The 27,833-nt window shown below is 47.6% G+C and overlaps 7 protein-coding genes and 1 non-coding gene across 10 annotated transcripts; 3 read left to right on the top strand and 5 right to left on the bottom strand.

The window, feature by feature from the left end:
• Positions 1 to 161: 161 nt before the first annotated feature.
• Positions 162 to 1,496, bottom strand: LOC117854652 (uncharacterized). Its single transcript, XM_034736880.2, has 2 exons — positions 1,055 to 1,496; positions 162 to 569 (listed from the first exon to the last, which is right to left on the bottom strand). Exon 1 carries the CDS (start codon positions 1,446 to 1,448, stop codon positions 1,059 to 1,061), a length of 390 nt encoding a protein of 129 aa, XP_034592771.2. The 5' UTR covers positions 1,449 to 1,496; the 3' UTR covers positions 162 to 569; positions 1,055 to 1,058.
• A 4,932-nt stretch (positions 1,497 to 6,428) lies between these two features.
• On the top strand, positions 6,429 to 10,270 carry LOC117854442 (uncharacterized). The gene is made up of 3 exons (XM_034736628.2): positions 6,429 to 7,284; positions 7,981 to 8,135; positions 9,713 to 10,270. Exons 1-3 carry the CDS (start codon positions 6,594 to 6,596, stop codon positions 10,070 to 10,072), a joined length of 1,206 nt encoding a protein of 401 aa, XP_034592519.1. The 5' UTR covers positions 6,429 to 6,593; the 3' UTR covers positions 10,073 to 10,270.
• Positions 10,271 to 12,548: 2,278 nt separating this feature from the next.
• LOC117858610 (uncharacterized) lies at positions 12,549 to 15,055 on the bottom strand. Its single transcript, XM_034741713.2, has 3 exons — positions 13,618 to 15,055; positions 13,335 to 13,503; positions 12,549 to 13,245 (listed from the first exon to the last, which is right to left on the bottom strand). The coding sequence occupies exons 1-3, from the start codon at positions 14,374 to 14,376 to the stop codon at positions 12,776 to 12,778; spliced, it is 1,398 nt and encodes a 465-aa protein (XP_034597604.1). The 5' UTR covers positions 14,377 to 15,055; the 3' UTR covers positions 12,549 to 12,775.
• Positions 15,056 to 15,196: 141 nt separating this feature from the next.
• LOC117858612 (uncharacterized) lies at positions 15,197 to 18,136 on the bottom strand. Its single transcript, XM_034741715.2, has 5 exons — positions 17,754 to 18,136; positions 17,207 to 17,445; positions 16,664 to 16,776; positions 15,901 to 16,041; positions 15,197 to 15,727 (listed from the first exon to the last, which is right to left on the bottom strand). The coding sequence occupies exons 1-5, from the start codon at positions 18,028 to 18,030 to the stop codon at positions 15,469 to 15,471; spliced, it is 1,029 nt and encodes a 342-aa protein (XP_034597606.1). The 5' UTR covers positions 18,031 to 18,136; the 3' UTR covers positions 15,197 to 15,468.
• Positions 18,137 to 18,152: 16 nt separating this feature from the next.
• Positions 18,153 to 18,232, bottom strand: TRNAL-UAG (transfer RNA leucine (anticodon UAG)). Its single transcript has one exon. It is a non-coding gene; the product is annotated as a tRNA-Leu (tRNA).
• A 120-nt stretch (positions 18,233 to 18,352) lies between these two features.
• Positions 18,353 to 19,419, top strand: LOC117858614 (uncharacterized). Its single transcript, XM_034741719.2, has 3 exons — positions 18,353 to 18,813; positions 18,926 to 18,979; positions 19,067 to 19,419. The coding sequence occupies exons 1-3, from the start codon at positions 18,532 to 18,534 to the stop codon at positions 19,298 to 19,300; spliced, it is 570 nt and encodes a 189-aa protein (XP_034597610.1). The 5' UTR covers positions 18,353 to 18,531; the 3' UTR covers positions 19,301 to 19,419.
• Positions 19,420 to 19,490: 71 nt separating this feature from the next.
• LOC117858611 (sorting nexin 1) lies at positions 19,491 to 23,326 on the bottom strand. Its single transcript, XM_034741714.2, has 11 exons — positions 23,186 to 23,326; positions 22,943 to 23,077; positions 22,167 to 22,302; positions 21,899 to 22,032; positions 21,321 to 21,392; positions 21,060 to 21,219; positions 20,619 to 20,752; positions 20,451 to 20,519; positions 20,282 to 20,361; positions 19,993 to 20,053; positions 19,491 to 19,911 (listed from the first exon to the last, which is right to left on the bottom strand). Exons 1-11 carry the CDS (start codon positions 23,195 to 23,197, stop codon positions 19,702 to 19,704), a joined length of 1,203 nt encoding a protein of 400 aa, XP_034597605.1. The 5' UTR covers positions 23,198 to 23,326; the 3' UTR covers positions 19,491 to 19,701.
• A 113-nt stretch (positions 23,327 to 23,439) lies between these two features.
• LOC117858613 (uncharacterized) lies at positions 23,440 to 27,350 on the top strand. Of its 3 annotated transcripts, none has more exons than XM_034741717.2 (2): positions 23,440 to 24,271; positions 25,634 to 27,350. In XM_034741717.2, exons 1-2 carry the CDS (start codon positions 23,657 to 23,659, stop codon positions 25,652 to 25,654), a joined length of 636 nt encoding a protein of 211 aa, XP_034597608.1. In that variant the 5' UTR covers positions 23,440 to 23,656; the 3' UTR covers positions 25,655 to 27,350. The 3 variants fall into 3 exon arrangements, with proteins under 3 accessions (XP_034597608.1, XP_034597609.1, XP_034597607.1); XM_034741718.2 differs by having other exon boundaries at positions 26,285 to 27,350; XM_034741716.2 differs by having other exon boundaries at positions 23,440 to 27,350.
• Positions 27,351 to 27,833: the final 483 nt, after the last annotated feature.

Consider the following 27,833-nt stretch of genomic DNA (forward strand, 5'->3'; position numbering starts at 1 on the left):
TTGGAGAACCCAAGTAAAACCTATAGCAGAGTATTGCATGGTTCAAAAAAAGGGGGCAGAGTACGGGTATATAAAGGAATTTGGAGGATTAGTCGAATCTCAACTGTACAACAATCACATTGCACAGTTAAATGCAAGTCTTTCAAGATTCAGAACAACAGTGGCGATAACCAATAATGCATTGAGCAAACTATTCAACAACAGTACATTGTAGAGTAGTTACAAAAACAACTGCACAAGCTAAAAAGAGACTTGACTGTCATTTGGTTCGAGCTACTTGGCACAAGATAGCCCAAGAAAACTTCAAGATGGTTTCTCATAACTTAATCCTGAAATTTGTAAAACAATGAAGCTATGGATGCCAACTGTAGGCTAGTGCAATATTTTAAAGCATCACAGTGAGGCTAAGCAGTTTGATTTCTACAATTGAACTTCATACGAACTACTTGATAGTTCACAATAGGCAATGTTAGGTTGCGGATTCTAGAAATTAGCAGGAACATTAGGTGTGTTGGTTGAGCTCTTTCTGTCAACTTATCCAGAGGACCATGAACTGCACTGCTAGTCTCCTGCAATCGAAAGCTATGTTAAACGCCAAATTAGGCAGCAAGAATGTTTGTTAAGCTTTCTCTACCCATTTATGCATAACACCACATAATGTACTCCAATGGTGATAATTCAGGAAGATTCAGTGAGATCACAGTATAAACATTAAGGACCAATGGCATTATTACAGGAAGTGAGGAAATGGATGTGGATGGAGAACTGCAAACCAGCATCATGGAGTCAAAAGGTACGATGTCACTAAGAAGGGTTTTGGTTGACATTAACAGTAAATTCAAATCCTTCGTGGGAAGGACCATACATGATCCGCAAAATTTTAAGCTTCTCCCAAATGATTCGATTACAAACAGAGACTCGCCACTGTCTCACCTCTGCTCCTGATCTAGGATCACCTACCACATAAGACGGGAGGCCGCAAGCTCAAAAGACTCGAGAATCACTCTGTAACTTGTAATCCGTCACGTCAAGAAGCTGGAAATTGGGTTCTTACCCAGTCACGGGCCGGAGGCGGGCTTGGCTGGTCTAGCAGCCGGCTGCGGCGGCGGGGGAGGAGGGGTCGGGGCAGTGGAAGCGGAGCCGGAGGCGGCCTGCGACTCCTCGGCCGCGGCGAGCTTGCGGAGGCGTTCCTGGAGGACGCGGACGCGGTCCTCGGTGCGGCGGAGCTTGCCCCAGCGCCAGGCGAGGTAGGCGCCTAGGCCGCCGTAGACGAGGATGTAGGAGCCCCACACGTAGGGGTACGTCTCGGCGTGCTCCTTCGTCTTCCGCCACTGCTCCTCCAGCGCCGCGATCACGCCTCCTCCTGACGTCGCTCCCGCCGCCGGCGCCGCCGGCGGCTCCTGCTGCTGCGGCGGCGCGGTGGTCTCACCGTTCCCGGCGGCCGCCATCGGTGCGCGCTTGTTGGTGTGCGGCCGTGTGGGTGGGGCTCGTGTCGGTTTCACTAGGGCAAGCGCGAATTCAGGCGGGCCGGGCGACTTGTGTGTGATGAGCGAGAGCCCAAGTTGGCCTGGATTTGGGCCGTTTCGTCTGGACTTCGGATCGGAACTTCGCAATTTTGGCCCATACGGGGCGCGCCAAAGAGAGGCCTACAATTCTGTCTACAAGTAGGCCTAAAAGAAAGCTTCAAGGAATAGCGGGCTAAAATTTTCTGGGTCGCCACTCGCCAGCCTTTCTGTAGTGTAGATACTCCGTATGCCGGAAATCTGGAAGGAGGAAGACATTGAACGTGCAAGGAATGAGATTCGCGCAAGCGAATCAGATAGATGCATCAAAACTAAATTCTAACTCCCACATCCTCCCTCCCCTGCCTGCGCCGCCACCCCTGCGCGGGGCCTGTCATACTACCACCACCACCACGGCCGTTGCGGCCGTCCCCATCGCGGCGCCGCGGCTGCCTGCCTGTCGCCCCGTGCCACCGCCCTCGTCGGCCCCCGCGCTTGCCATTGCACCGTCTCGACCTGCGCGTGGGCTCGCATGACGCCGGAGCCGGAGAAGAAGGTGCGGTCGGCGGTGAAAAAAATCAAGATTTTTTTTAAAAATGTTGAAACAATTAAAAAAATGTTGGATCAACTTTTTTGAAAAAATGTTGGTGCAACTTTTTTTTGGATTCAACTTTTTTTAAAGAAATGTTGGCATGTTGTTTCAACTTTTTCGAAGAAATGTTGGTTCAACTTTTTTTCTGAAAAAATATTGGTTCAACCTTTTGGAAAAAAAATTGGTCCAATTTTTTTGAAAAAAATATTGGACAACATTTTTTTATCGAATATTTTTTTATGGACCATCATCAAATGAGAAGGTTGAGAAAGAAGGTGAGGAAAAAGAAGATAAGGTTGAGATGAGTTTGGATGGGGCTGGAAGTTTTAACTCCCACGGAGTATGTATCTTCCGCTTCCGCAAGATAGACAGCCGCTGCCTGGTGCCAGTCAAGCTGATTGGATGAAGCTGTTCGCCGTCAGAGCAGTTTCACGTGGGATAACCGGTCAGGCACTGCAGCCAGCAGCTAACATCTTGTTTTTTTGAAACTTTACAGCAGCTAAGATCTATCGTGGCTATACACGAGCATGGGCTCGATCCACACCCGGATCACGGGATCAGCATTCAGGAAGTTTCTTCCATTACGCCCATCATTAACCATCATGACGTTCACTTCTTAGATGTCTAGCCGTACTTCTATCATTTCCATCTCCATGGTGGAGATGTCACCACCGGCCGCATCGCATGTTAGCCCATCAGGCGGTTGACCGTTTTCTTTATGATAAACAGAGAGAGATTCCAGTAAATGGCAATTCAGGTTCGGACGTCTGGTTCCTCAACGGAGTCATTTGCGTGGCAGTGGCAGTGTCCCAGCGAGCGCACGTCGAGGACCGTGCCTCGACGCCGCCGCAGCGGGGAGGAAGCCGAGCCGTGGCCCATGTGAGACGTCTGGCTCGGAACGGCGCGGACCGGGTCGAGGTGAAAATTCATCATGGGCCGTGCCGCCGGTCGGGGCTGTGCGACACGCGGATGCCGGGACGGGCGGACGGCTCCCCACCCATCTGCGTCGTCGTCGGGTGGCGACACTTGACCTGGTTTTGGGCAGGTCTGACGCCCAGGGCTGTCAGTGCCAAGACGGTTGCTGAATCAGTCTTGGGGACTACTCGACCCGTCGACCACTAGGACTGCTCTGTACTCCTGTGCTTGCTTTGGCTTTGTCGCCAGGCAATCCATCGGCATCGGCGGCACTATTACTGGCCATATCCGAGCCAAGTCTTTGGTATTAAGCCGTTGGAACGTCTTATCCAGTACTCTCCGATCAGAGAGTTGATTACTTGATTACTAACAATCAAGAGAGTCCTGCCAATGGATACACACTGCAATTATTTGATCCTTTTTGTATCTCTTGATGTCGAGGCGTGGTTACACGAAAAGGGCTTGTCAACGAACTTGAATGATCCATCTGCAGAACTTTTTAGATCAAAGGCATATTAGAAAGCTTAATGATGATCCAAATGATCGGAGGTTGACAGCTTACAACATGAGCACTCTATCTACTTGTTGAGGTAACTCTACTAAACAAACTAACTCTACTAATTGATTCTTACAAAACTCTACTAACAAGCTTGTGCTAACTCTACTAACAAGCTAACTCTACCAATTGATTCTCACATTGCTAACAAGCTTGAGCTAACTCTACTAAAACAAACTAACTCTACTAATTGATTTTCACAAATCTCTACTAAACCAGTTTGCCGCGGCTGCAACTCCGCTGGCGCCTACCGAACCCCCACACACAGCGCAGGTGTGTTTCCGGCGGAGTAGACGAAAGCTCGATGACCGAAGCCTGCAGCTCCCACGCCGCAAGCCGCCTCGCCCGTGCGGCCGCCCCCCATGCGGCTGTCGTCGACACCGCCGCAGGCCATCCCCCGCACGCAGCCGCTGCAGACCGCCGCCGCAAGCCATCTCACCCCGTGCTGCCGCCGCAGGCCACACGTCCGTGCGCAGCCTCCGCCGCCACCGCCACGGGCAAATCACCCTTACCCAACTCAGCCCAGATCCAGGCTAGTAGCCTGAATCGAAGGATTCTGGCGACGCCACACCCTCCTAGCTACCGCATAGGCATCCGGCGGGCCAGCTCCGGCGACATCGAGATGGGAGGGGGAGGGAGAAGGGGTGGCAGCGCTAGGGTTTCCGGTAGGGAACGATGGCTCGGGGAGAGGGAAGATGCGCGGGAGGAGGTCTCGCCGCCATCATCCTTCCGCCCGCGCGAGCTTCTAGCGGTGTGCTCCGGCAGCGGCGAGGTGGAGGAACAGGGGCGGAGGAGCGCCGGGGCGCATGGCGGTGGTCCGCCTGGATCTTCCCTGGGGACGACGCGAGCGGCTCCGGCCTCCGGGTCACTGGACCTAGGGGGTGTTTGGATCCCCGGGCTAAATTTTAGCCCTTGTCACATCGAATGTTTGGACACTAATTAGGAGTATTAAACATAGGCTAATTACAAAACCAATTTCACAACCCCTAGGCTAAATCACGAGATGAATCTATTAAGCCTAATTAGTCCATGATTTGACAATATGGTGCTACAGTAAACATTCGTTAATGATGGATTAATTAGGCTTAATAGATTCGTCTCGCGATTTAGCCTAGGGGTTCTGCAATTAGTTTTGTAATTAGCTCATGTTTAGTCCTCCTAATTAGCATCCAAATATCCGATGTGACATGGACTAAATTTTAGCTCCAGGATCCAAACACCCCTCTAGTCATAATTATTGTACCGTTGCAACGTGAGTACTGGATTCCTTTTGAATAATCGATCCACGGAAGCACGGCTCTCGCTTTTAACTCGTCTCGTTGATTTCTGACCGATGTAGCTCAAGACCAGCATTCAATTGCCATCAAGTGCGAGATCCTGCCCCCTTGTCTTATGTGGATTAGAGCTTGTTTGTTTGGGCGTTGTCTTTTTTGGGGAAATGGTTTTGGATATGGCCTTCAAAAAGTTGGCGCAGATTATATTTAAATTTTTGTCGTGAGTGAATTGTACAGTACATGTAACACCCTCTGCAGCAATCTTGGAACATTATGCATGCTAGTAGAAACTAGGAAAATAATTACCGCTTTATGCATGCTAGTAGCAAAGTAACGCACCTTATGATTCCCTAGTCTTTTCACGAACTCGAGATTATAGGATAGCTAGCATACTCAGTGGGCTCTTTCTTGTTTAAACTTATCATCATTCCCGTGCTGCAATAGGTGTGGTTTGTGAATGATTTCAAGAGAAAACCTATAGGTATCCGAGGTATCAAAATTTAGGTGCAAGTTGTCAAACAAGCTTAGCTTTCCAGCGCAACCATTCCTCATGGCCATTAGTTATAGACTGTTTATCAAATAATAATGCATGCGCCCACATATAAGCTAGATATCTCATTCAAAAATATGAACTACAGATTATAGTTGTCCAATAAATTCGTGTGCCATATGATTCTCAGAAAAGAGATCGTCCTCTAGAAAAGCGAAACTTGAAGTGTTCAATTGTAGTACCTGATAACAACATTTCCATCTTTCGTACCGCGAAAAAAAAAACATTTCCATCTTTCGGTGGTAGGTTAGCCGAATTGTAGGTCAGCCGGAAATGTTTGGCACGTTAAAGACCAGAGTTAGTACCAACACGCAATTTGAGTTCATGTAACACGAAAAATCTTGTAAAATAATGATTGGAAGGTTAAAAAAAAATAAACATCAAAACATTTCATCAGCAGATCTTCTCATTCTACCCATACTCCGAAACCTGGCAGTTTCCGCGGGTCAGAGCGATAGTAAAGTACAGTAAAAAATATAGTACTGAGGGCAATCCTAATGGGAGAAACCATCGTATTTTCCATAGTCTAAAATATTGTATCAAGAAATCATCCTTCACAATCTAACTTTTTTTTTATCTAGAGTCTAAACAAAAATCCAACCAATCATTCTCTCTTCTAGTACCAGATCCTCTATGCACGTAAAGGAGGCCTGGTGCCTGGTGGACTCCCTGTGTTCCAGGCACATTGGTTCCAGAGGAGGCCGTTAGAAACCGGTGGTTTCTCCCTAATACCATTTCTTTGGTTTTTTGGTGCGTTTTTCCAGTGAAGACTTAGTTTCCTGAGAAGAAAACCATTTCTTAATTGTGTGTTCTCTCTACATTAACTTCATTGCCACATAAACAAAAAACTGAGTTGTCAAAGTAATTAATAGATATGGAAACAACCATCAATGTTTTACTGGGACTGCCTAAACAAATCTTCCGGATCAAATCAAACATCCTTAACAAAAATCCAGGCACAACAGCTAAAAAGGGCCGGCCGGCCCGGGCCCACCATCCCCTCCGCCAACCTCGCCCGCACCCCAACGCCCCTCGCACACCACCTCCTCCGCCTCCCACGCAAGCTCCCCCGCGCTCCCACTCCTGACTCCGTCGCACACCGCGCCCGCTCCACCATCTCGCGCGCCCCTCCCCTCCCCACCCACACACAAACACTCCCCAAACCCTTTCCTCCTCCCCGCGCGCTCCCGCTCACTCCACCCCGATGGGCAATTGCTCCCCGTCCCCGCGCCGCCGCCGCCCGGCGGAGCCGGGCTCCCCGCCGCTCGACGGCGCCGTCTCCGCGCCCACCGTGACGGTCAACTCCATCTCCGTCTCCCCCTACACGCTCGCCAGATCCCCCTCCTTCTCCGCCGCCGCGGTCGACGCCGAGGACGCGGGCGTCGTGCGCGTCTACGGCTCCGACGGCTGCCCCGTCGCGTGGCGCCTCCGCATCTCGCTCCTCTACAAGGCGGCGGCGCCCCTCCACTTCACGCCCTCCGAGGCGGCCCCGCTCGGCCGCCCCGTGCTCCGCCTCTCCGCCGCCGACCCGGAGGTCTGCGGCACCGCCGACGAGCTGCTGCGGCAGGTGGACGCGCGGTTCGATGTCAAGCCGCGCGTCGCGCCGCCGGAGAGGTCCCGCGCCGCGTCGCCGGCCGCCGCGGCCGCCGCAGAGGTCGCCGAGCTCGTGCGCCTGCAGCACCGCAGCGCGGAGCGGCACCTCGAGGGCGTGGCCGCGAAGGTGGCGGAGATGGTGAAGAAGGGGAAGAAGTCCGGGAAGGGGAGGAGCGTCGTGGAGGCCGCCGAGGTCAGGAGGCTCGGCAAGTGGTACGGGGACGCCATGGAGGTGATGCTGGAGCACGCCAGGATGGAGGAGACGCTCATCTTTCCTGATATACAGAGGGCATCATTTCCAGGTCGATTTGAGTTTGATCTTATTTATTTGTCCTGCATTGCGTTATGAGAGTACTTGTTTTCGCATGATTTTGCACCTAAACATCTCTCATTGGCTAAGGTGCATTGGTAATTTTGGGGATCTATGGGGCATGTTTAGCGTATTTCTGCACTCACCACTTCCTGTCGTGCAAAAGGGGTGCATCTGCGTTTAGACAACTTGATCCCTCCCTGCATTCGTAGTTCCATTCTATTTTGGTTGGGTTAGTTATTTTGAGGAGTTGTTCACTTGTGCTGGTGAGTTCTGAGGAATGAGAGAATCTATTTAGATAGATGATAAAGATGGCGCGTCCCCTTTTCTTCCTCTACGAGTCTGTTCCTGCACTTCGACAAAAAGCCTGTATTCCCCTATCCTTAGCTGTGCAGGCTCCCTTTGTTCTGATTGTTAAAGGAAGCTAACAAAATATTACAATGTCGTGTAGTATAGCAAAGCTAAACATTTGGGTGTTCCCAAGTGAAAAAACAAACAAACCTGGCTTTGCGAGGATCTGACTCACTGCCTCCAGGTCCTGAAGTGGGAATCATACCGCTACACCAAATGCCAGTCTTGGCATCTTCGATCCAAGATATTAGTTGCACATTTATTTAATCACCAAGTGGTTGCATCCTGATATGATTAGGTTGTAATCTAATCTGACGCTAAGTATTTTGTGTCATAGGAGTATGCGATAAAGTTAATGAGCAGCATGGGAGGCACCTGCCAATGATGAATGGAATCAAGGAGGATATAAAAACACTGCTGACATTGGAATTAGGCAGCCCCCTGTTCCATGAAGTGCTGGTCAACCTTTCGGTTCGCCTCAAAGCATTGCAGGTACAGTCTCTGCTCATATTATATCCGCTATCCAGTTAATTGCATCTGGTTGTTCTTCATCTGCCAAGATCTTCATAATTCTGACTCTGCATTGCCTGTGAAACCTTCTGGTTCAGAATATACACTAGTATTAGGCTTTCTGGTGGTGGAAGCTAGTATTTAGGTTTGAATGCCAAGCCTGAAAGAATTGGCAAAGGCCCATAGGTTTCTTCAGAATCGTGCCTTATGGCAACCGTTAGGAGGTTGTTATGCAAACTACACCTTTTGTAACTTGCAAGGCTTCTCTACTGCCTTCAGGCAAAAGTGATAATTTGTTGGTGTGGATGTTACCCTGTCCTAATCTGTATCCCTTTAGCAAATAACCTGCCATGGGATATTCTCTTGAAAAGGAGTAACCGAAAGTGATATGGACTAGAAGAATGATGAGGGACCATTCACCATGTTACCCCAAGGATAAAATTGATTCCTTTCTTCCTCCCGTGGAAAAGTTCTACTGTGCACTTGCACTTTTCATTGAAGTGGGAAGATCATGTAGGTCCTGGATAAGGACCACTTCCAGCCATCATAGCTAAAAAACTTTCATGGCCTGTCGAATTGGATCTGGATTCACCATCATGCCTACTGCATACAGCTATCCTCGCAGTTCTAGTGCATTGATATTGCGCCTATGGGGAAGAGATGGAAAGGAAAAGTAGCTTGCAGCCCTGTTTGATCTGTAAAATTGGCATTGTTTTAGCAAAAGGTTACATAGGAATTTTAGTGTCTCGAAATTGTATAGGATTGACTTTTAGCATACAACTCTCCTTTTACATTGGAAATTTGGACGGTGTGTAGTGAAAGTTGAGGGGAGAAGTAGTGTGCAGCCTGGCCCAAGCTATTAAGAAGTGATTGCTTTGCATGATCATAAAGGTTTCAACATTCTATGCTCATTACAGCTGGCCCTATTCCACATGTTCCTAGCAAGCCTCTGAAAAGACATTGGCCTAGGTCTGGAGACCATTATCGCATATGGTTTAATCATCATGGGCACTTCCATTCAATGAATGCTTCATATTTTTGGTTTTGACTTGTGACGCCAAGAATCCTTGTTCCAAAGTTGATATTTGGTGATTGCACTCACTGTGTGGCCTATGTTGCTTTGAGCTGGTTACTGATAACATTGATTGATAAAATGGTCAGGCAAAATTAGCCAGCTAGTAGGCTCAGAACAAGCTAAGAAACCTTCGACCCTTGGCGGCCTTTTAATAGCTATGAACTGATGCATATACTTGTATAGATAATGATAAACTTGCCTGTAGAATATCTGAACTACTTAAGAAATGAGGTCTTGCACTCATGCAGTATGATTGGTTATAGATCTGTCATTTAGAAATAACAATTGATTACTGCTCATACTTGGCTGGTTAGCAAATGTCTCTCAATAATACCAAACTCTCTTGTCTGGATTTTTAGCTAAATAGCTTAACATATCTGGACCAATCCTGAACTCATTCATAAACCATTAGAACTCCTAGGCAGTGAGCTTGTAACTTCAAATCCCTTTCCGTCATGTTCACTGTATATCTTATTTGCGGCAGGATCACACAAAAGAACACTTCAAGGAAGAAGAGGGTGACATGCTCCCACGGTTGGAAGGAGTACGGCGTATGCAGCGGGAGGAGGGGAAGGTTTCTGACAAGTCTAGTTCCGCATGGGCTTCAGAGGCGGTAGCTACAATGGAGGTGACACACTCGAAGCTCTTCCCCTTCTTCATGACCGGTCTCCTTCCGCAGGAGGCTGTGCATTACTTAGACCTTGTATGCCGATGCACGAAGAACACGCGGCATCTGGTCTCCATGCTCAGATCCCTTGCAGAGCGTCTGGAAGATGCTAATCCATCAATCATACACAACAACCCCACGAAACTGTATGAGCATCTCCTTGTAAAGTCCCCATAAGCCTCAAACCCCCCTCTGTGCAGCTACTCGGTATGTCCCACTTAAGTTGTGAATGCTAACCTCTTCTTTTCTTGTCTGGAGTGCAGCTAATGTATTCGGGGGTTATTTGAACGGTTGTGAAAGCGTGTATAGCTTATTGTGTTATCCCCAGCGTGTGTAACTACACGGGAAAAAAGAAGGAAGTGATTGAAATGGGCATGATTGTTTTCTAACCTACTTTACTGTAAGATTATTTCCTGGTGCTCTAGGTTGACGCCGATCTAGGGGTGTTTGATACGAGGTGCTAAACTTAGCAGGGTCATATCGGATGTTCAGATGCTAATTAGGAGGATTAAATATGAGCTAATTACAAACTAATTGCATAGATGAAGTCTAATTCGCGAGATGAATATATTAAGGTTAATTATTCCATCATTAGCAAATGGTTACTGTAGCACCACATTGTCAAATTATGAACTAATCAGACATAATAGATTCGTCTCGCGAATTAGACTCCATCTGTGCAATTAGTTTTGTAATTAGACTATGTTTAATACTTCTAATTAGTATCCAAACATCCGATGTGACAGGTGAATTAACCCTTCACATTTCACAGTGAAGCATGTTGCCATGCTCACTGCTTCACGTGCTCAGATCTGATCTGGTTTGAGATGTATGTATGTAATGTACGTAGAGATCTGTGAGGACTTTGGTTTGACTTCAGATATTCATTTTATCATCGTTTACAAGTTAGTACAAGAGTACCCAGATTGAAATCACAGCATCAAGGATCCACATGGTAACACTTCCTTGGTAAAAAGATATTTATTTCCTTCGTAATAAACACGAGAAATTGAAACGAGAAATTCAAAACCTCTGCGAAAAACAATGGAATTACGGAACCATGTCGGATCAAATAGTATGACACTAGTTCAGGTTCCTTGCTACTGCAACTAATTCAGATTCCTAGCTGATCAATAAACCTCAGGGTAGCATCAGAGCCACCACGCCTGCGACGGAGGAGAAAGCGGCGGTCCACGAGGAAGACACGGCCGGCGCGGCGATGCTAGTGTGCGCTGATGGCGCGATCATGGCAGTGACCACCGGCCGAGTCGCTGAAGCCGTGCCAGGCGGGATGGCACCGGACGACGGAATCGTCGCGCCATCGCCAGGTGATGACGGCGCTTCGATGGAGGCGGGAGCTCCGGGTGGGAACGGCCCCGGCGGCGACCCCGCCTTCGGCGACTTCGCCGCCGTGGAGACCGGGGCACGCGCGGCGGGCGCCTGGCGCCAGTCCGCGGCGCGTCGGCCGTTGACGCGGCCGGCGCCGCGAGCACGGCGGCCACGAGGAGGGCCACGAAAACGCAGAGCCTTCCAGGCGAAGCCATGGGAGCACGTACACGGTACACGTACCCTGCACAGAAGAAGAACGGTTTCTGCTGATCTATGAGAGTTTGATTGTGCATAGCGGCATGAGGCCTTGAGCGTGCGTTGCATGGAAGGGCAAGATTATGTCTGCGATACAAATACGGTAAGAGCGAATACGAGACCTTCGTGAGGCAATCCGTGGCTGCGAGGTTGATATATGGCGAGCTGGCGTCTGGCGAGGCGAGACCGCGAGAGATTGCCTTCCTATTCAGGGAAGGATTTTCGGAGTCGTACTGGCCTGCTAGGCATGGCCAAAAAGATAGTACTACTCCTTTGCTTCAGGCGTGAACGTTCGTGTTGCTATCCAACCATGAAACCATCCATAGATGGTTTTATTCTCCGTTTGTTAATTGTTATTGCCATCGATATCATACTGTGATTAATATGATCATAACTCATGTTTCGTCGTTTTTACCTTATAAACTTGAAACATTCTTTATGCTGGAGCACTCTGTAGAAATTGCCTTAGCCCCGTTTGGGTCCCTTCATTTTGAAGGAATTGGAATCTATTTAATGGAGTAGGCTAATTTATGTTGGAATGTGGCATTCCACAACTTTTCAAAGTTTAGATATAAGCCTATCTTAAATTCATGGGGTAGGAGATGGAAATTGATTCTATAGATTATGGTTATTAGAATGGAATTCAATTCTTATAGCACGCTCTTAGACTCGCTTCTCTATAGTAGAAGTGCAACATATAAGTATCTCTCCCATATCACCAACTATAATATACAACTATATTCCACATACAATTATATGAGCTTAATTAATTTGTGTCTAAATTATAATTATTAGGATGGAATTCAATTCCAATGATCCAAACGGGGCCTTAAAGAAATTTGCAGTTGAAACAAACCGAACCCTATTTGTTATTTCGATCCTGCCAAATCCGCTGAGCCTCAGGCAGCACTAGGTGCAAATGTGCAGTGTTAAAGGAAAAAATACAGATAGATAGCAGAAATGAAGCCTCAGTTACATCGTGCATCGGATAGTGAAACAGGTATCAACAACATATACGGATAGATGGATAATATAACAACTGTACTGCAGGTAATGCAAGGACTCGATGTTTGGCATTTGTTTCACAGACAATATATATTCTTTTTTATAACTCAACCATAATTTTATCAGATTACAACCTGCACATGATCATTTTATTGATGTCGAGAATCGAAAGAACGCATCTGTTCAGATTTCACTACATTGCAACCTCACCTGGAAAGAATGTCTCATCAGCAATGTGCCAACAATTTTACCGAAATGGCCCATCAGACCATAATAAGCTCCGGGAATCTACTAGGCACAATCTTCAAAGCCTTCATCACTTGCATGGAGCAGAATCTGCTTCACCCTGTCAAAGATTTCCTGGATCTGCTTCCTGGAGTGCAGAGGAGAAGGGTACATGCACGCGCAGTCCAGCCTCCCATCCCTGATCGAGTCGAACACGCCGATCGACGGGCCGATGCCGTGCACGGTGGCGCAGCAGACGCAGTCCTCCACGCCGGCATTGCCTTGCAGCTCGGCCATGTCGGCGATGACCGGCTCCTCGAACACGGAGACGAGCGCCGTCCGGAGCGCCCCCGCCGTCGTCAGCTGGGGGTTTTCGATGGCCCGGCACATGAGGAAGTTGAGGTCGCTGATGTCAGTGAGGTGCTTCTTGTTGCTCTTGGCGCTGGTGTACGAGTCGTGGCACCTCTTGGCAAGCTCCCACAGCCCTTCCTCGCCGTGGACCGTGTGCGTGTTGGTGATGGCGGAGTAGAAGAACCCTGCGACGTTTGACAACGCGCGACGCGACATCAATGGTGGTGCTCGCATTGCAACATTTGATGAGCTTATTGTTGGAGATGACACTCACCGACGTTGTGATCGTCCAAGGCCGGTTCAAGAAACTTGCGGCAGTTGATGAGGGTCACGACGGAGTACGTCTCCTGCTGCCCGCTCTCCAGCGGCTTCGACTGCCGCGCGGCGAGCATAGTCGCAGCGGCCATGGCGGAGCAGAGCCTCACCCCGTTCTCCTTGCACTCCTAGAGGACAATGAGCTATGAATCTACGTGTGTGGTGCCAATTGCAATAGCACAGGAGTTTGGAAAGCATAGAGAAATGCAATGGTACAGGACAGGACAGGAATTTGAGCTCACATCGAGCAGCCTCGTTGTCTCGTCGCGGCCGAGAGTGAGCCGCATCATCTGCGTCGACCTCTCCGTTCCAGTCTCCAGGAACGGCAGCGTGGACGTGCGCAGCCCGTTGATGGAGTAGCCCACCATGTCCAGCCCGCGCGCCCAGAACGGCTTCCAGGTGTCCCGCTGCGGGATCTTCTCCTCCAGCGCCGCCTCCGCCGCCGCGTCCTCCGGTGCGCGCCCCCCCTCCTTCCCACCGCCGCCCAGCAGCACCAGGAGCTCCCTCGCCAGCGCGTTCGCCGCCGAGCGGTCGCACGCGACCGTGTGGATCCGGACGAACAGCGCCGCGCCGCCGGCTGCAGGTGGAAGCTCGTAGAGCGTGGCGAAGAGCACCGGGGCGTCGTCGGAGTCGGCCCACGGGTTGCGGTTGAGCTCGTGCTCGAGGAGCGCGTGGAAGTCGGCCGCGGACTCCGGCGCAGGGAGCGGCTCGAGCGGGAGCAGCGGAGGCGGAGGCAGCGCGGCCGAAGGGAAGGCGAGCGTCGGGCCGGAGGGGGTGGTCCGGAGGCGGCCGCGGAGGACGGGGTGCGCGTTCTGGAGGGAGCGCAGCGCGGCCTGCGCCGCCGCCGCCGATTCGGCCGCGCCACCGCGGGAAAGGCGGAACGCGAGCAGCGTGGTGCCGGTGCCGCCCGGCACGGCGCGGCACCAGCTGTACTCCGTGCCGCCAGGCGCGCGGGTGCGCCACTCGAGCTCGGCGCCCGCGCCGCCGCTCGCGGGATCCATCGAGGAGAAGGGACGCGCGGGCGGCCGCCGACGCCGCTGCTCTCGCCGCGAGTGTGCGCGCGAATTTGGATCGGAGACGGAGAGAGATGGCGTGCTGGATTGGTGGTGGTTGTGGTCTGACGCGGCGGTGGCTCTTGTCGCCTTGCTCGTCGGCTCGCCAGTCAGCACCTCGTTCCGTGGCCGCCTCTGCTGATGGCGAACCGACGAGGCGCTGCTGTCGTGCTCGGCGCTCGCTGCTCCAGACAAGAAGCTCGTGGCATGCCGTCCGGCGAGGCTGCGACGATCACGATCACGAGACAATCCCCGTTCTACAGTGCGGGGATAACACGATCACGAGCTGAGCTCGACGACTCCTGCCGTGTCGCTGCGGATTTGAACCAGCGAATGGTTCGTGGATCGGCGACGTGGGACACCGTCTCGGACTTGATTCATGTACGAAATGAAGTAATAATGATCTGGTTGGGTGAATTGTACTCACTAATTCGGGATGAGGTCATCTCTGACTCGGAGAGGGAAGCGAGGCCTGCGCTTCCAAGCACGTGCTTCCAAATAGGGGTTTCCCGTTGCTGCACTCGACAGGGATTAGTCTCAACCACTCAAATGCTGGAACTGAAATCCCGAATGGCAACGGGTTGCTCCTGTCCAACAATTTGCAGATGAAAGAGAGGAAAGGCCCGAATGAAACTGCAGAAACGCAGCGCCGCCCTGGTGCCATCTGAAACTCTGAAGCAGGCGAGTTCTCTGCCTCCTATCAATTCAAGTCATCATAGAAATCAAGGGAATCATATGCCAAGTTGATGCCATACATACGCAACGTTAATTCAATGTTTGAACAGATAACACTTTCTCCTTTATTAATGGAATCGACTTTCAAACAATGCAATTTAACCCAATGACCTTGCAGAAAGAAAGCAAGGGACTCTAGATAATCTTTTCCTCTATTATTGACAGAAGGTATAAGCGTGTTGTCATAAAAAAGAAACGAAGGCAAAGAGCTCTCATCCGACAACAAAACGAGAGAAGATAATGGTATCCCTCCGGTCATCAAACTGAGATGTCACACTAAGTGAAGGTTCCAGTTGAAAATATTGCTCAATTTTTACCAGCTGACAGGAAGTTAGGCGCCATGATCTCAAGTAGACCCTTGGGGTTATCCACATGAACCCAATGGCCTGAGTTGGGTAAAACGTGAAGTGACACCTTCCCTGCATCAGGCTTCGACTCCCTCTTTGCCAATGCCTTTAGCCTTTGAACATCATCAGGGTCCCATCGGTCGCTGCGCTCTGCTTGCACGATTGCAATCTCCAAATCCTTGGGTGGGTGCTCCAGCAGTTCCCAGTAGCTCCTTTCCCTTTAAATGAACAACAATTCAACTAAGCAACATAATTTATAGGAAATTCTTGACCCTCAAGCATAATATATGCAGTTACATGAGAACTTCACTAATTGAAGATGGACGAGGAATACGAGTATATGACAGGAAAGGAGCCCAGTTGTTAGCAGTAAAAATAACCCAAAACTTACCTGTAAGAATTAAACATGTCTATGGCAGCCTGAAGATCGAAAGCCCAGGTCACATGATCATTGTCCTTCTTTAAGTTGCTGCCAATCCATTCTGAAAGAGATTTTGAAAATCCAAGGCTGAGCATGTGGTCGACAACCCACCTGGTGGCACACAACCGAATTTGCAATAAGGAAGCGGACACATGTAAATCATTTAAAATGTATAGTTCCAGAGGCTGTTCATGCTAAGCATCTAGATACGTCCAAAATATTTCCCATCCTTGAACAGTAAGGTTGCTTGCTTGATTCAATAGTACACAGAAAATCAATGATGCTTCAGGCATCAGAACAAATTTCAAGTTTTCAATGGATTGCAATTCTGCTCGACTGTTACTCACAATGATCGTTACTCACAATGATTATAGATTTGGAAGAACCAGAACATGAACTTCTTGAATTTAGGTTTCCCTTAATTAATACACACCATTATCACTTATGAACATCAACAAACAGTACAGGACACATGACTTGTTAAGTTGATGACCTTGCTGTTAAACTGCACAAATTTTGCATCCATATTCCATCTACACTGTTATAACCTATGGTTTTACAATAGCATAGTTCTGGATCATACTCCCACTTTCACAATCTATTATTCATTTGTTCCATTATTCTCTCTAAGTGTGAGCTGTTTCAGAGTGTAAATCTGTATCCATGTTGCTATATAAATGCATCAGGTAGCAAGAATGACTAAACCTCATCAAGGGAAGGGAAGAAATAGTACTTGCGTGATGGAAGTGAAGAAGGAAGACTCGCTAGTGTTTGCAAAACCCGTTCAACTTCACCATCACTGTTATCTGTTAATACTTGTCCAGGGACAGAATCTAGGACCCAGAGCTGTTCTGCATCAAAGGAAAAATATAACATAGTGATACATATCATGTCCTCTTAGCCAGTAATATGAGCTATAGGCATGAACAACTACAACCACAGTCCCACAAATAAGGAACTTGTTTACAGAAATGAATCATAATATTAAATTGTCTGTAACAGTTGTACATTCATGACAGGAGCAGCAAAAAAACTGTCTGTAACAGTACTGTGATGTAGACTCAAATTCCGAGTACACAATTCAAAGAAATGTGCTTAGTCTTAGCCTATAGAAGCATGAAATTCCGATTTCCACCCCAACTTAGTTATCTCACCATTTAATTACTGTGAGCTGTTAATTCCAAATTTCCAATTACGGAATCAAAACAATATGTGAGGATTGCAGAAGAACAATCTTAGAACAAGCTATGCCAAATCTGATAATAACTCCTTGCACCTGTTTGGGAAGAACAGCCGACTCTCCATACACACCACGTGAGCAGCTCTCTGCGAAATCTAGCGCAACCTTCCCACCCATAGAGTGACCCACAACAACATCCGGCCATGGCCAACCACGGGCCTTCACCAAATCAGCGAGATCCTTCGCGGCAGTCGACATGTTGTGGGGCGGGTCGAACCCCTTAATCCCGGCCGACCTGCCATGGTTCCTCAAATCCACGAGAACCATCCTCCACTCTGCACAGGAATATAAACACACTCAACGCCATACAAATCAGTTCTACAACTTCCTGTACGGCTGTACTTCAAGAGCAACCGACGAACCATATTTCAATGGACATCACGTGCACAGTACATGAAGAATTAGGGGAAATCAAATTAGTGTGCTCATTGCATAGAAAATGGTGTGCTGATTGCATAAAAAAATTCAGTTCTATAAGAAACCGATAAACTATATTCGATGGAGATCGTGTGCAGTATAGATAGCAATGGGAATTAGGAAATTGGTGTGCTGATTGCATCAAAAAATTGAGAACAGCGTATACCGTCTGAAGGGGAGCGGCTATGGAGTTCGGAGGCGAGGATGCGCGAGAAGGAGCGCCAGTTGCGGCCGGAGCCGAGGAGGCCGTGTAGGACGAAGGCGGTGGCGGTGGGCGGCTTCTCGGGCGACAGCTGGATCTCGTCGAAGGCGAGGGTTTCGGTCTGGTGGGGGGCGTCCGAGTGGACGGGTGAGGAGAGGAGGAGGCGCCACGGATAATACCCGGAGGAGGACGAGAGGAGGCGCGAGCGCAGGGAGGACGATGCCCGGAGAGACGCCGCCATGGCCGATCGCGTCGCGGAAGCCCTGGCCAAGGCCGCGACGCCGATGTGAAGCAGCAGCGATGTTTAATGAAGGCTTCGCCAGTTCAGGCACAAAAAAGAAAAGAAAAAAGGATCGAAAAACATGACAGCTGTGGGATTTGAACCCACGCCCTTTCGGACCAGAGCCTAAATCTGGCGCCTTAGACCACTCGGCCAAACTGTCGTATCCTGTCAAGCGTTCTCTTAATTTTGTTTAAATACATAAACATTTAGATCCCCCCAATCAACGGCCACGATTGGTTTGACGTAAACGTTTGCTTGTTTGCTGCGATGTTGAGCGGGCCACAAACCTCGTGAGGCCGAGCAGTTCGCTTCAGGTCCATCAGCTTATCCCTTCAACACCCTTCGTGTCCTCACGATCACGAATGAGCACACTGCTGCCCGCGTTAGCTTTGCTGTCCTGAATCGAATCTCCACTGGTCCTCCCCAGCGCAGAGCTTGCACACGGAACTGCAAGCCAGGATGTTGCTAACCCGTCTATCCAGCTCGTCCTGTTCGTCGACGGCGCTGCAGAGGCATGCGTGCACCACCGGCAAGCCCCCCTTCCGCGGCGCCGCCGGGTGCTGGAAGAAGCGCGAGAAGCTCCCCGGCTTCAGAGCCAGAGTGACCGTCAAGCCGCCGTGCGCCGCGCCAGGGAAGGGCGGCATTGTCCCGGCCGGCAACGATGACGACGGGGTAAGCCTCGGCACAGTGAAGCTGCCTGGCAACATCGACGTCGCTCGCTTTGAGAGCCTACTCTTTCAGGTCAGCGTTCCTGCCTCAGAATCAGAAGACACAAACGCCATGCATCGAGGCCATCGGCTGGTGCTTCAGCGTAGCTGAAACTGACCGTGTTCTCATGCTGTTTTACTGGCAGTGGGGAAACAGCCTCTGCCAAGGCGCCAACCTGCCGCTTCCGGTGCCTCTCAAGGTAGTAGGAGAACAAAATAGAGAAATGTTGATATGACTAGTTGCTCGAGATTTCTTCACCTGATGGAAGATTTTCGTGTGCGATCAGGTGGACAAGGTTGAGGGCGGCATCAGACTAGGGTTCATCGCAGTGGACGACGGCGCGACGCAGACGCTGGTTTACATCGACTGCCTGGTTTCTCAGGCCCCGGACGGCTCCGGGCCGGTGTTCCGAGCGATCAGGAACGGTCCTATGAAGGACAAGGAGCCACCTGGAGAGCCCAGGATCATGAGAAGCCTCCTTCAGGCTCTCCAAAAGTCTATTCAAATTGCACAAGTTTGACAGTGTAAAGGGCTGCAATTCCCTGTGACTGTAACTGACGAGAGCCCATTGAATCCTGTTATTCTCGTTCTCCTCTCTCGACACTTCAAAGAAATGAAGCTATAAGTTACTTTGAGGAAGTTACAGGAAATAGGACCATGGTCCAGTATTTCTTCATTATTGATGATCATTATTACGAGATTCCAGTAGCTATGTCAAATTGTCAATTGATCGAAGAAAAGAAGACATGTTACACATACTCGAGCAGAAAGAAATGATGTCTGACTGAATCTAACAGCAGGAGCATCTCCAAACATCACTTTTTAATAAGTATACAGGAATCAGTGTCAAAACAGGCCGGGAAAAAACAGCCTAAAACTCAGCAAGTGCAAACCCCCTATATCTCAAACATCGCGAGGCACTTATGATGACGAACAAGCTTCCAGCTTTGGGAGGATGCTGCGCCATGCATCAGCTATGTCTTTGGCTAGCTTAGCCTGCCCTTTGGCAAATTCATGGAACGCAAGTCCGATATCAGCTGTTTTTTGCTCCTGGAAACGAGCGAGTTCTTCATTCATTATTCTAACTATGTGTTCAAACTTCTTCGTAGCCTCCTCGCTGTCTGCTTTCAACTGCAAGAACAAGGCGAGATCAGTGAACAAGAACTCTAAACTCCATCCACGACTAGAATTCCTCAATGAACAATAACTTGCCTCTCTAAACTCAAATTCTGCTTCGGCATATTTCTCAGGGTTCATGAACTTCAATTTTTCACTGCAGAGAAAACAGCATTAGAAAGTTCTCGGGTAGAAGTATGGAACAGCCAGCATTATACTAATACATATGGATTCCTTTTTGGTCATCAGGACCCTGATTGGTATATTATAAACACATAGGTATATCATAAAATGTAAGGCTCTGGACCAGCATATTTGTTCCTGATTAGTTAACATTCTTCAAGACTGGATAGGAAAAAGGTAATTGGAGTACGCAAACACGTACAGGTTAAGCTCTTTATACTTCCTCTCCTGATCCAAATCAAAGTGCTGCCTGAAAGCATTGGCTCGATCCATCATGGTGGCCTGTTTGAACCCCAATTTTGTTAAAATTTCTTCAACATTATACAACCAATAATATGATTGCATAGAGATGCCAAGATAAAGATGCTTACTTTTATAGATTGTACAGCCCGCACATAATCTTTCAATGGTTCTTCAAAGTTAAAGAGAAGATTGTCTGCCTACAGTAACAGCATGTCGACATCATTAGAAACTTTGAGATAAATTGTTACACATGGGATTTAGTACTAAGCAGTACTATGTAAGAGTATAATGGTTACCTCTCTTTGCAACTTTATTGACAACATCTCTGACTTAGAACCAACTTCAGAAAACACCTTTTCCATCACATCTCCTTCACAAGCGCCTAAAAGCTTAATCGCCTTTCCAAATTCCGCCAAAGATTGCCCAAGTTCTAATCAATGAAAACCAGGATTGTGTAACTCATCTCGCTATCCAGGTAAACCAAATTTCGCACCCAAAAAAAGAAAATTGAGGTCTTATGAATGTCTCGGGATGCATGTTCATGCTCCTTGTGATATCCTACTCCAGGTCAGTTGTTTCATTATTTTTTAAAAACTAAATGTAGAGCAAGCATATATTATTTTACTGAAATTACATTTTTGAATTTGTCCAAACCAGTCTCACAATTGAAAAAAAACTGCAAACTTGCGATCTATTTTAAATATGAAAGAAATTCAAAAACAGATCAACCAATATACCTCTGTGTCTTTTCACAAGACGGTATGCTTGTTTCTGTGCCTCTGCTAAATGATTTTCTAGTTCAAATATGTAATTTTTAAGCTTCTCATACTCAGGAGTAGATTCCTCCACTGGCTTTTCTTTTCCCAGAACAACATCACTGACTTTTGACTGTACATCCTAAAAGAAGACGGTAACACGATTGTTAACCAGCAAATGCCATGTCGATATTGAGAGGGATGGAAGGAAGTCAGAATAATGCTATGTATAAATAAGACTACCTTAAACATCTGTAAGAAATCTGATGGCTTCTTAAAAATACCAGTCTCATAAGACCTTGCCCTATCCATTTTCTGCTTCACGCACAGGAAAAAGAAACATGAGCAGAAGACCAAAACCAACAATAAATTATTTAGTCTTCAGAATGAGATATATGTAAGCATGGACTCATGGATACAGAAAAACATAAGACAACCATCAAGAGAGTATGAACCCTGTAAGGTACAAGGTTGCAAAAAGACTATTGTAAAGTATGAAGTTGAGTTTATATAACACACTTAAATGATAAGACCTTCACAGCTTAGGTAACTGACTGATATTATTTATACTCTGAAGGAAATTTCAACATGAATTCAAGCAAAATGATCAGTAGTCATAGGAGTTGCATGGCTACTGGCAGCTATGCTTAGGACATGTGTTTTATTCCAAAGACTGATTGTACACATTTCTCTGCAACAATACAATACTCTGATTTCAAGAACCATGGGTTTACAAAAAGAAGCTCAACTAAAACACAATCTAACTATAACAGCAACAAGAAACAATGTAGCATTCTACTGCTGCACGTTGAAATATGTACCTCTTCATCTGCCTGCAAAAATACCCTCAAGACTTCACTTTGCTTGAGCTCAGGGTGTGAAGCTATCCTGTTAATGAATAAGTCCAGAGCTTGACGCCGCAATTCAATGAACTCCTTGCTAAAACGGAATTTCTCTGATGGTAAAGAATAAAAATAGTACAGTAAGCAACACACAAGTAGTTAGCACAATTGTTTAGCAATCAGAGATTTCCTGTCCAAAGAGATTAATGAAAAACATTGTTACGAAAATCATAATTTGGGACCTTACCAACAGCATTCTTCTCTGGAAGGGGAGGTATAAAAATGCCTTTGTACCTCTCAGCAAGCCTATCATGCAACCATTCAAAATCACTATAGCGTCGAATAACAATTTTCTCTGGTCCCTCAAATTCAGGCAAGTTGGTCTACAGAAACAAATGGGTGGCAAATTAACAAGTGTTGGAGGTGAAAACAAATGCCGCATGTCTGTACAGGAAATATGCATAGTTATTGGCAGTTAGTCATAAGATTGCCATGCAATTCGCACAATACGTTGTTAAGCTGCTCAGATGGAAGATTGCATCTAATTACTGTTTTCATTTCTTACTGAAACTCAAATATACATTTTTCACAAACTCTAACTTACAACCACCTTAAAAATCATAACACTACTTCTTTCAATTGTCCACTTCTTTCATAAACACGATTCAACTCCACTGAATACTTTGCTGATAGCTCAACTGGTTACATAATATCTATCGAACGCTCTACTAAAATCTAGAAGGACACATGATTTCTGCTAAACAATGAGCTCCAATTAATACTGGATGGCAACAGATATTTGCTCCAGATCTATATTAGGAAGTCGTAACCCAAATTTAGAGTTCCACTGATCCAGCTCTTATACCACGAGACAAACTGTGCAAAAAATAGCTCTAAACTTAGGCAACCCGCACGAGTGTAAGCAAAGCATCTACTCGAAGAGCACCATGTTGCAAAATCAATCACTAAACCAGGAGTAACTGACGACTTAGCGGTTTGGTAGCCGGGACCACACCAGATTACCTTGGTGAAGACGCGGTAGGAGATGTATGCCTGCACGCCGGTGCCCATCTTGACGGGATCCGTGACGGAGATCGACAGGAACGGCGCCCCCGCCGCCGCCGCCGGCGACCGCGGACTCTGCGACGGGCTCCTCTCCTGCGCGAGTCCCCATAGACAGATTCAGCGCCAATTACCAGCCGAGTGCACCAATGGTCAGCAGCCGCGGCGGAAGAGAAGCGGCGGAGGGGCGGGTCTAGTGGTTACCGGCGAGATCATGGCGAGCTTCGCGGTGAAGCCTCCTCCCTTCCCTGGTGCGGCACGGCGAAGCGACGGGAGGAAGAGGACGACTTGGGAAGAAAGGGAAATCGATTGATTTTTTTTTTCGATTGGATTTTCCGTGGGTACTTTTTGTTCAGATGGCTGTTAGTTACGGGATTACGGGCTTTGGATGGGTTGGATCGGGAGTCCCGGATCGGCCCGAGCCCACGTTCAGGACTGGGCTCAAGTGTGGCTGGTCCAAGATCGGAGCCGTCTACACGGCGCACGAATCTCAGAACACCGGCAAGATTCTCTTCTTCCCCAGAGCGCTAGCTCCGCAACAGACTCGTGGACCCCAAGTCTGCATCGGCACGCCTCCCACGCCGCCGTCTCGCCACCTCCCACCAGTGACGTGACGTCTCGTCCACCCTCACAGGCTCACACCGGCACACGCGACAGCACACGCTCAGCTCAGCCATGGAGCGCGCGCGGCACAGGAGCTCTCCCAGCTCCGAGCGCTTCCTCGGCTCCTTCCTCGCCCCCGCAGCCGCCGGCGAACAGTCCGCCTCCACTGCCTTCGAGCTCGACGAGGACGACCTCTTCTCCACAGGATCCGCCTCGCCCGAGCCGCCGAAGCTGGTGCGGCGCCCACTCATCCTGTCCTCCGTGCGCCCCGCAAACCCTAGCCCCATTCCCCGTCTCCGCCGCCCGCCGGAGGGCATCCTGGACGCCCTACCCGAGCGCCGCCGCTCGCCGCCTCAACCTTCTTCATCGACGTCGTCGTCCCCCGGTTCCCCTGCCGCTGCCCCTCCCCGCATGATCCCCGCCGTCCCCCGTCCGGCGCCGGTCCCGTCGCCGCAAATGGCGCGGTCTCTGCCGGTCAATGTCCCCGCGGCGCGGCTGCGGAAGCCGCCGAAGGTGATGGGTGAAAAGACTTTGCTTTTCCCCCTTTCCCCCATGGATGAGGACGACGAGGAGATGCTGCCGCCGCATGAGATGGTGGCGCGCGCGCGGGCTCGGGAGTCGCCGATGACGACGTTCTCAGTGCTGGAAGGAGCCGGGCGCACGCTCAAGGGGCGGGACCTCCGCCAGGTACGCAATGCAGTCTGGCGCAAGACCGGATTCCTCGACTGATCCGTGCCATTTGCACTGACCAGTAGCCTTCAGATAGATTCAAGTGATTGATTTTATATAATTATATGTCTGGACATCTGATTGTGTACATTATTGATCATTGGGTGTTAATTTTAGTCGCACCTGTAAAGCATATCTGCTCTATTAGTACTTGTAAACTTTTGAGTCGGGCAGTTAAGTTGCTGATATTGGGATATTTGGTTTGGCTTAAGATTTGATGTATCATGCATGCTTCTGTGTGTTAATTTGTTGCAATAAATAAGGTGTTAATTTTTAGCTCAGTTTAACATTTATTTACTAGAGGGGTCAATTTGTGTAGATTGGTGTTGGTGTGGTAGTGGAGTGAAGGGCATTGGTTCGATTTTACAGATTCCTTTCTTATACTGGTCATTAGTTTTTAACTTACTTTGACCCCTCTACATCCTGATTCTTCTGTGAATTCTAGGCTTTTTGATGAAGCTGCAACCTTAGGGTGTGGATATCAATTCGTAGATGAATAGACTGTTCATGTGTGTTATAGCGGTGGTGGTTAATCTAGATAGTATCTTTGTTTTGCATTTTTGCTTAGTCAGATGGGGTTCTCAGGCTACAATCTTACTACTTTGTACACATATTGACATATATGAAAATTATGTTTGGAAATATGAATCCAGTGAACACCGAAGGAACCATAAGGAAGACATTATCAGTTCTTACAATTTAGGGCTTTCTGCATACTCTGTGTATTTCTATTGAACAACAGATTCAAATGTCAAAATGTTTGTTCTCTGTTGGTGTATGTTTTGCCTTAAAACTTCTTCAGTCACTGATAAGTCAATAACACAAGTTTTCCCTCTAAATTGTGAGGACAAAAGAACTTAAATGGAACATCAGGATCCAAGTTTGCAATATGATTGAATGAGTGCCATAGTGGTTATCAACAAAAAAAAATGTCGCAGAATAAAGTGGAATAATCCTTTTGCACATTTCAGGTCTATTTCTGAGATTTTGAATATTTTGAAGAAATCATTGGCTGGGTGCTGAAATGGTTATAGAAAAAGAGAAACTACACCTTAGTTACCTACATGGCTTCTCACTAGATTGAATCAAAAGAAAATAGTAGGAATGTTTACTACCGCATCCCAGCTGTGCTGGAAGAATGGTTTAAATATATATTCGTAGAAAAGGTAAACATTATATATGTGAGGGTTACACGTTTCAGATGTTATCCTTCTGGCTTGGCTCTTTTTTAATCAAAGCACGTAATGATTCTCCCACTAGAGCTAGGCTGAAAACAAGATCTATGTATGCTTCAACCTACCCTGCCTGCTTTGTTTTCAGAGAGAAACCTACACTTACTAAATGCCCCTAAAGTGGTGTAGTCTGGTCACTGGTCAGGACTCAGCCGCAGTACCAATGATAGATTGTACATTGTTTTTTTTCCCCTCAAATGCGGGTTTGTACAGAATAACAAATCAATGGAAGAAGAAACTACAAGTTTGTGGTGCCCGGTCCAGCACTGCGGTCGTAGTGGAAAATCGAGTGTTCTTTATCTTCTCAATGGACTGTATTTGTGCCATGAATTCAGATGTCAGTCGGGAAAGAAGGAAAAAAGGGATGAAAGTTTTGCGCAAACACTGAATTAATAGAGGAAGGAGGGTGAAAGGATGAAACTTTTGAATTCATGAATTCCCATTCTATACAAATAGAAAACAGATAGAACCAAGTGGTGTTATGCAATATCATGCTCCAAAGGAATAGTAAAAGAAGTCATAATTGTACCTGCATCGGCACTGGATGTATGCGATGGTGGCAGAATAACTACACAAGTGCTTACTTCCATGTTCCATGTGTCTCCAAACTAGTACATAATTTTGGGTTTCAGATAATCAGACAAATACAGGACAGCAAGAAATTGGTCAACTAAATTCTTGCTCTTGTTTCTACACATTCAAAATTCTGTTTGATGCACCATCGCTGTGCTGTCCGCAGATTGCAGTGCAGCCATGATAGAGCTGGAACAGCAGACTGGATGATGCATAAATCCACTTGCATAAATCCTTTTATGCAGCATCATGCTCCAATGGAATAGTAAAAGAAGTCATATTGTACCTGTATTGGCACTGGATGCCTGCGATGGTGGGAAACGAAACTATGTAAGTGCCTACTTCCATGTTCCATGTGTCTCCAAACTAGTGATGGTGGGAAACAAAACTATGTAAGTGCCTGCTTCCATGTTCCATGTGTCTCCAAACTAGTACATTATTTTGAGTTTCAGATAAGCAGACAAATGCAGGACAGCAAGAAGTTGGTCAGCCAAAATCTTGCTCTGTTTCTACACATTCAAAATTCTCTTTTCTGCACAATCGCTGTGATGTCTGCAGACCGCAGTGCAGCCATGATAGAGCTGAAACAACTGACTGGATGGTTCCAGGCCCATGCTCCTTGCAAAGAGCACTGCCAGCACTTGAATTTCAGCATCTGTAAGATTTCAAGGCTGGCCACAGCGGATGAACAGTGAGATTTGGATAGAACGGGCAGGAAAAAGATAGGACTCGGAGGTTTTTAGTTTCTCTGAGCTCCACCTCCACATGTTATGATTCTCTTGGTGATGGCTGTATGTGGTTGTAGGGAGTGTGCCTGTAAACAACTTGAGACCATGACAGTTGACAACTGCATCCAGCTTAGCTGAAGAATCAACTGTGAATAGTGCAGTTAGCTGAAGAATCAACTGTGAATGTCGTTGTATGGTTTCAGAGTCAAAGGCTTGACGCATAAAATGGCCAGCTGTTAGCAGTTGACGCAGTGACATCCAGAACAGCTAATTGGCTTCGATGGCGGCACTCTACTCTGTAGTGGGGCACAGGGAGACAAATCTTTGTATGCTGGCAGACAGTCAGCGATTTTATTTTGACCAGCTTGTTGAACATTGACTTGTATTGTCGTTTCCTATAGATACAATTGCTTCCTGTTATTTGTTTTGACAGAATTTACTAGTGCTCTTGTTTGCAATGAAATGAAAGGAAATGGATGGCTGAATGCAGTGGTTGTTCATCAAGTAATGGTGAATCTCGGGCTGTCAGTCTTAGAATTGGTGTCCTTCCTCCAAAAGCAGAAGAATAGAATAGACCTCCAAGATTTGGTCGACGTAAGCCCTTGACCACTTCTGTATGTTATATGATGACGGGTACATATGTCCGAGCGATATATAGTTATTTCGACGACCTCTTCCTCTGTGAAAGCAAAACAAGTAACACAAGACAATAAGGAGAATTTCCTGCTTGATTGTGCTATGGGCTATGGCTTTCTATGCTATCTCAGGGGGTGTTTGATACCCGTGCTAAATTTTAGCACCTGTCACATCGGATGTTTGGATACTAATTAGAAGTATTAAACATAGTCTAATTATAAAACTAATTGCACAGATGGAGTCTAATTCGCGAGACGAATCTATTAAGCCTAATTAGTCCATGATTTGACAATGTATTGCTACAGTAACCATTTGTTAATGATGGATTAATTAGTTTTAATAGATTCGTCT

This window comes from Setaria viridis, chromosome 5, assembly GCF_005286985.2.
Source record: "Setaria viridis chromosome 5, Setaria_viridis_v4.0, whole genome shotgun sequence".
NCBI classification, from domain to species: Eukaryota; Viridiplantae; Streptophyta; class Magnoliopsida; order Poales; family Poaceae; genus Setaria; species Setaria viridis.

Bases quoted from the DNA above. Each gene is read 5' to 3' on its own strand.
- LOC117858613 (XM_034741716.2), top strand. From the start codon at position 23,657: ATGGAGCGCGCGCGGCACAGGAGCTCTCCCAGCTCCGAGCGCTTCCTC.
- LOC117858611 (XM_034741714.2), bottom strand. The intron at 22,303-22,942 runs GTAATCTGGTGT...TTGTTTCTGTAG, and splicing joins CCTACCGCGTCTTCACCAAG to ACCAACTTGCCTGAATTTGA. The intron at 20,520-20,618 runs GTAACCATTATA...CTGTTACTGTAG, and splicing joins CAATAAAGTTGCAAAGAGAG to GCAGACAATCTTCTCTTTAA.
- LOC117858610 (XM_034741713.2), bottom strand. From the start codon at position 14,376: ATGGATCCCGCGAGCGGCGGCGCGGGCGCCGAGCTCGAGTGGCGCACC. The intron at 13,504-13,617 runs GTGAGCTCAAAT...ATTGTCCTCTAG, and splicing joins AGACAACGAGGCTGCTCGAT to GAGTGCAAGGAGAACGGGGT. The intron at 13,246-13,334 runs GTGAGTGTCATC...CAAACGTCGCAG, and splicing joins CTTGGACGATCACAACGTCG to GGTTCTTCTACTCCGCCATC.
- LOC117854652 (XM_034736880.2), bottom strand. From the start codon at position 1,448: ATGGCGGCCGCCGGGAACGGTGAGACCACCGCGCCGCCGCAGCAGCAG.
- LOC117858614 (XM_034741719.2), top strand. From the start codon at position 18,532: ATGTTGCTAACCCGTCTATCCAGCTCGTCCTGTTCGTCGACGGCGCTG. The intron at 18,814-18,925 runs GTCAGCGTTCCT...TTTTACTGGCAG, and splicing joins TTGAGAGCCTACTCTTTCAG to TGGGGAAACAGCCTCTGCCA. The intron at 18,980-19,066 runs GTAGTAGGAGAA...GTGTGCGATCAG, and splicing joins CGCTTCCGGTGCCTCTCAAG to GTGGACAAGGTTGAGGGCGG.
- LOC117858612 (XM_034741715.2), bottom strand. From the start codon at position 18,030: ATGGCGGCGTCTCTCCGGGCATCGTCCTCCCTGCGCTCGCGCCTCCTC. The intron at 17,446-17,753 runs GTATACGCTGTT...ATTCCTGTGCAG, and splicing joins TAGCCGCTCCCCTTCAGACG to AGTGGAGGATGGTTCTCGTG. The intron at 16,042-16,663 runs GTACTATTTCTT...GTGTGCCACCAG, and splicing joins TCTTCACTTCCATCACGCAA to GTGGGTTGTCGACCACATGC.
- LOC117854442 (XM_034736628.2), top strand. From the start codon at position 6,594: ATGGGCAATTGCTCCCCGTCCCCGCGCCGCCGCCGCCCGGCGGAGCCG. The intron at 7,285-7,980 runs GTCGATTTGAGT...TTTGTGTCATAG, and splicing joins ACAGAGGGCATCATTTCCAG to GAGTATGCGATAAAGTTAAT. The intron at 8,136-9,712 runs GTACAGTCTCTG...TATTTGCGGCAG, and splicing joins TTCGCCTCAAAGCATTGCAG to GATCACACAAAAGAACACTT.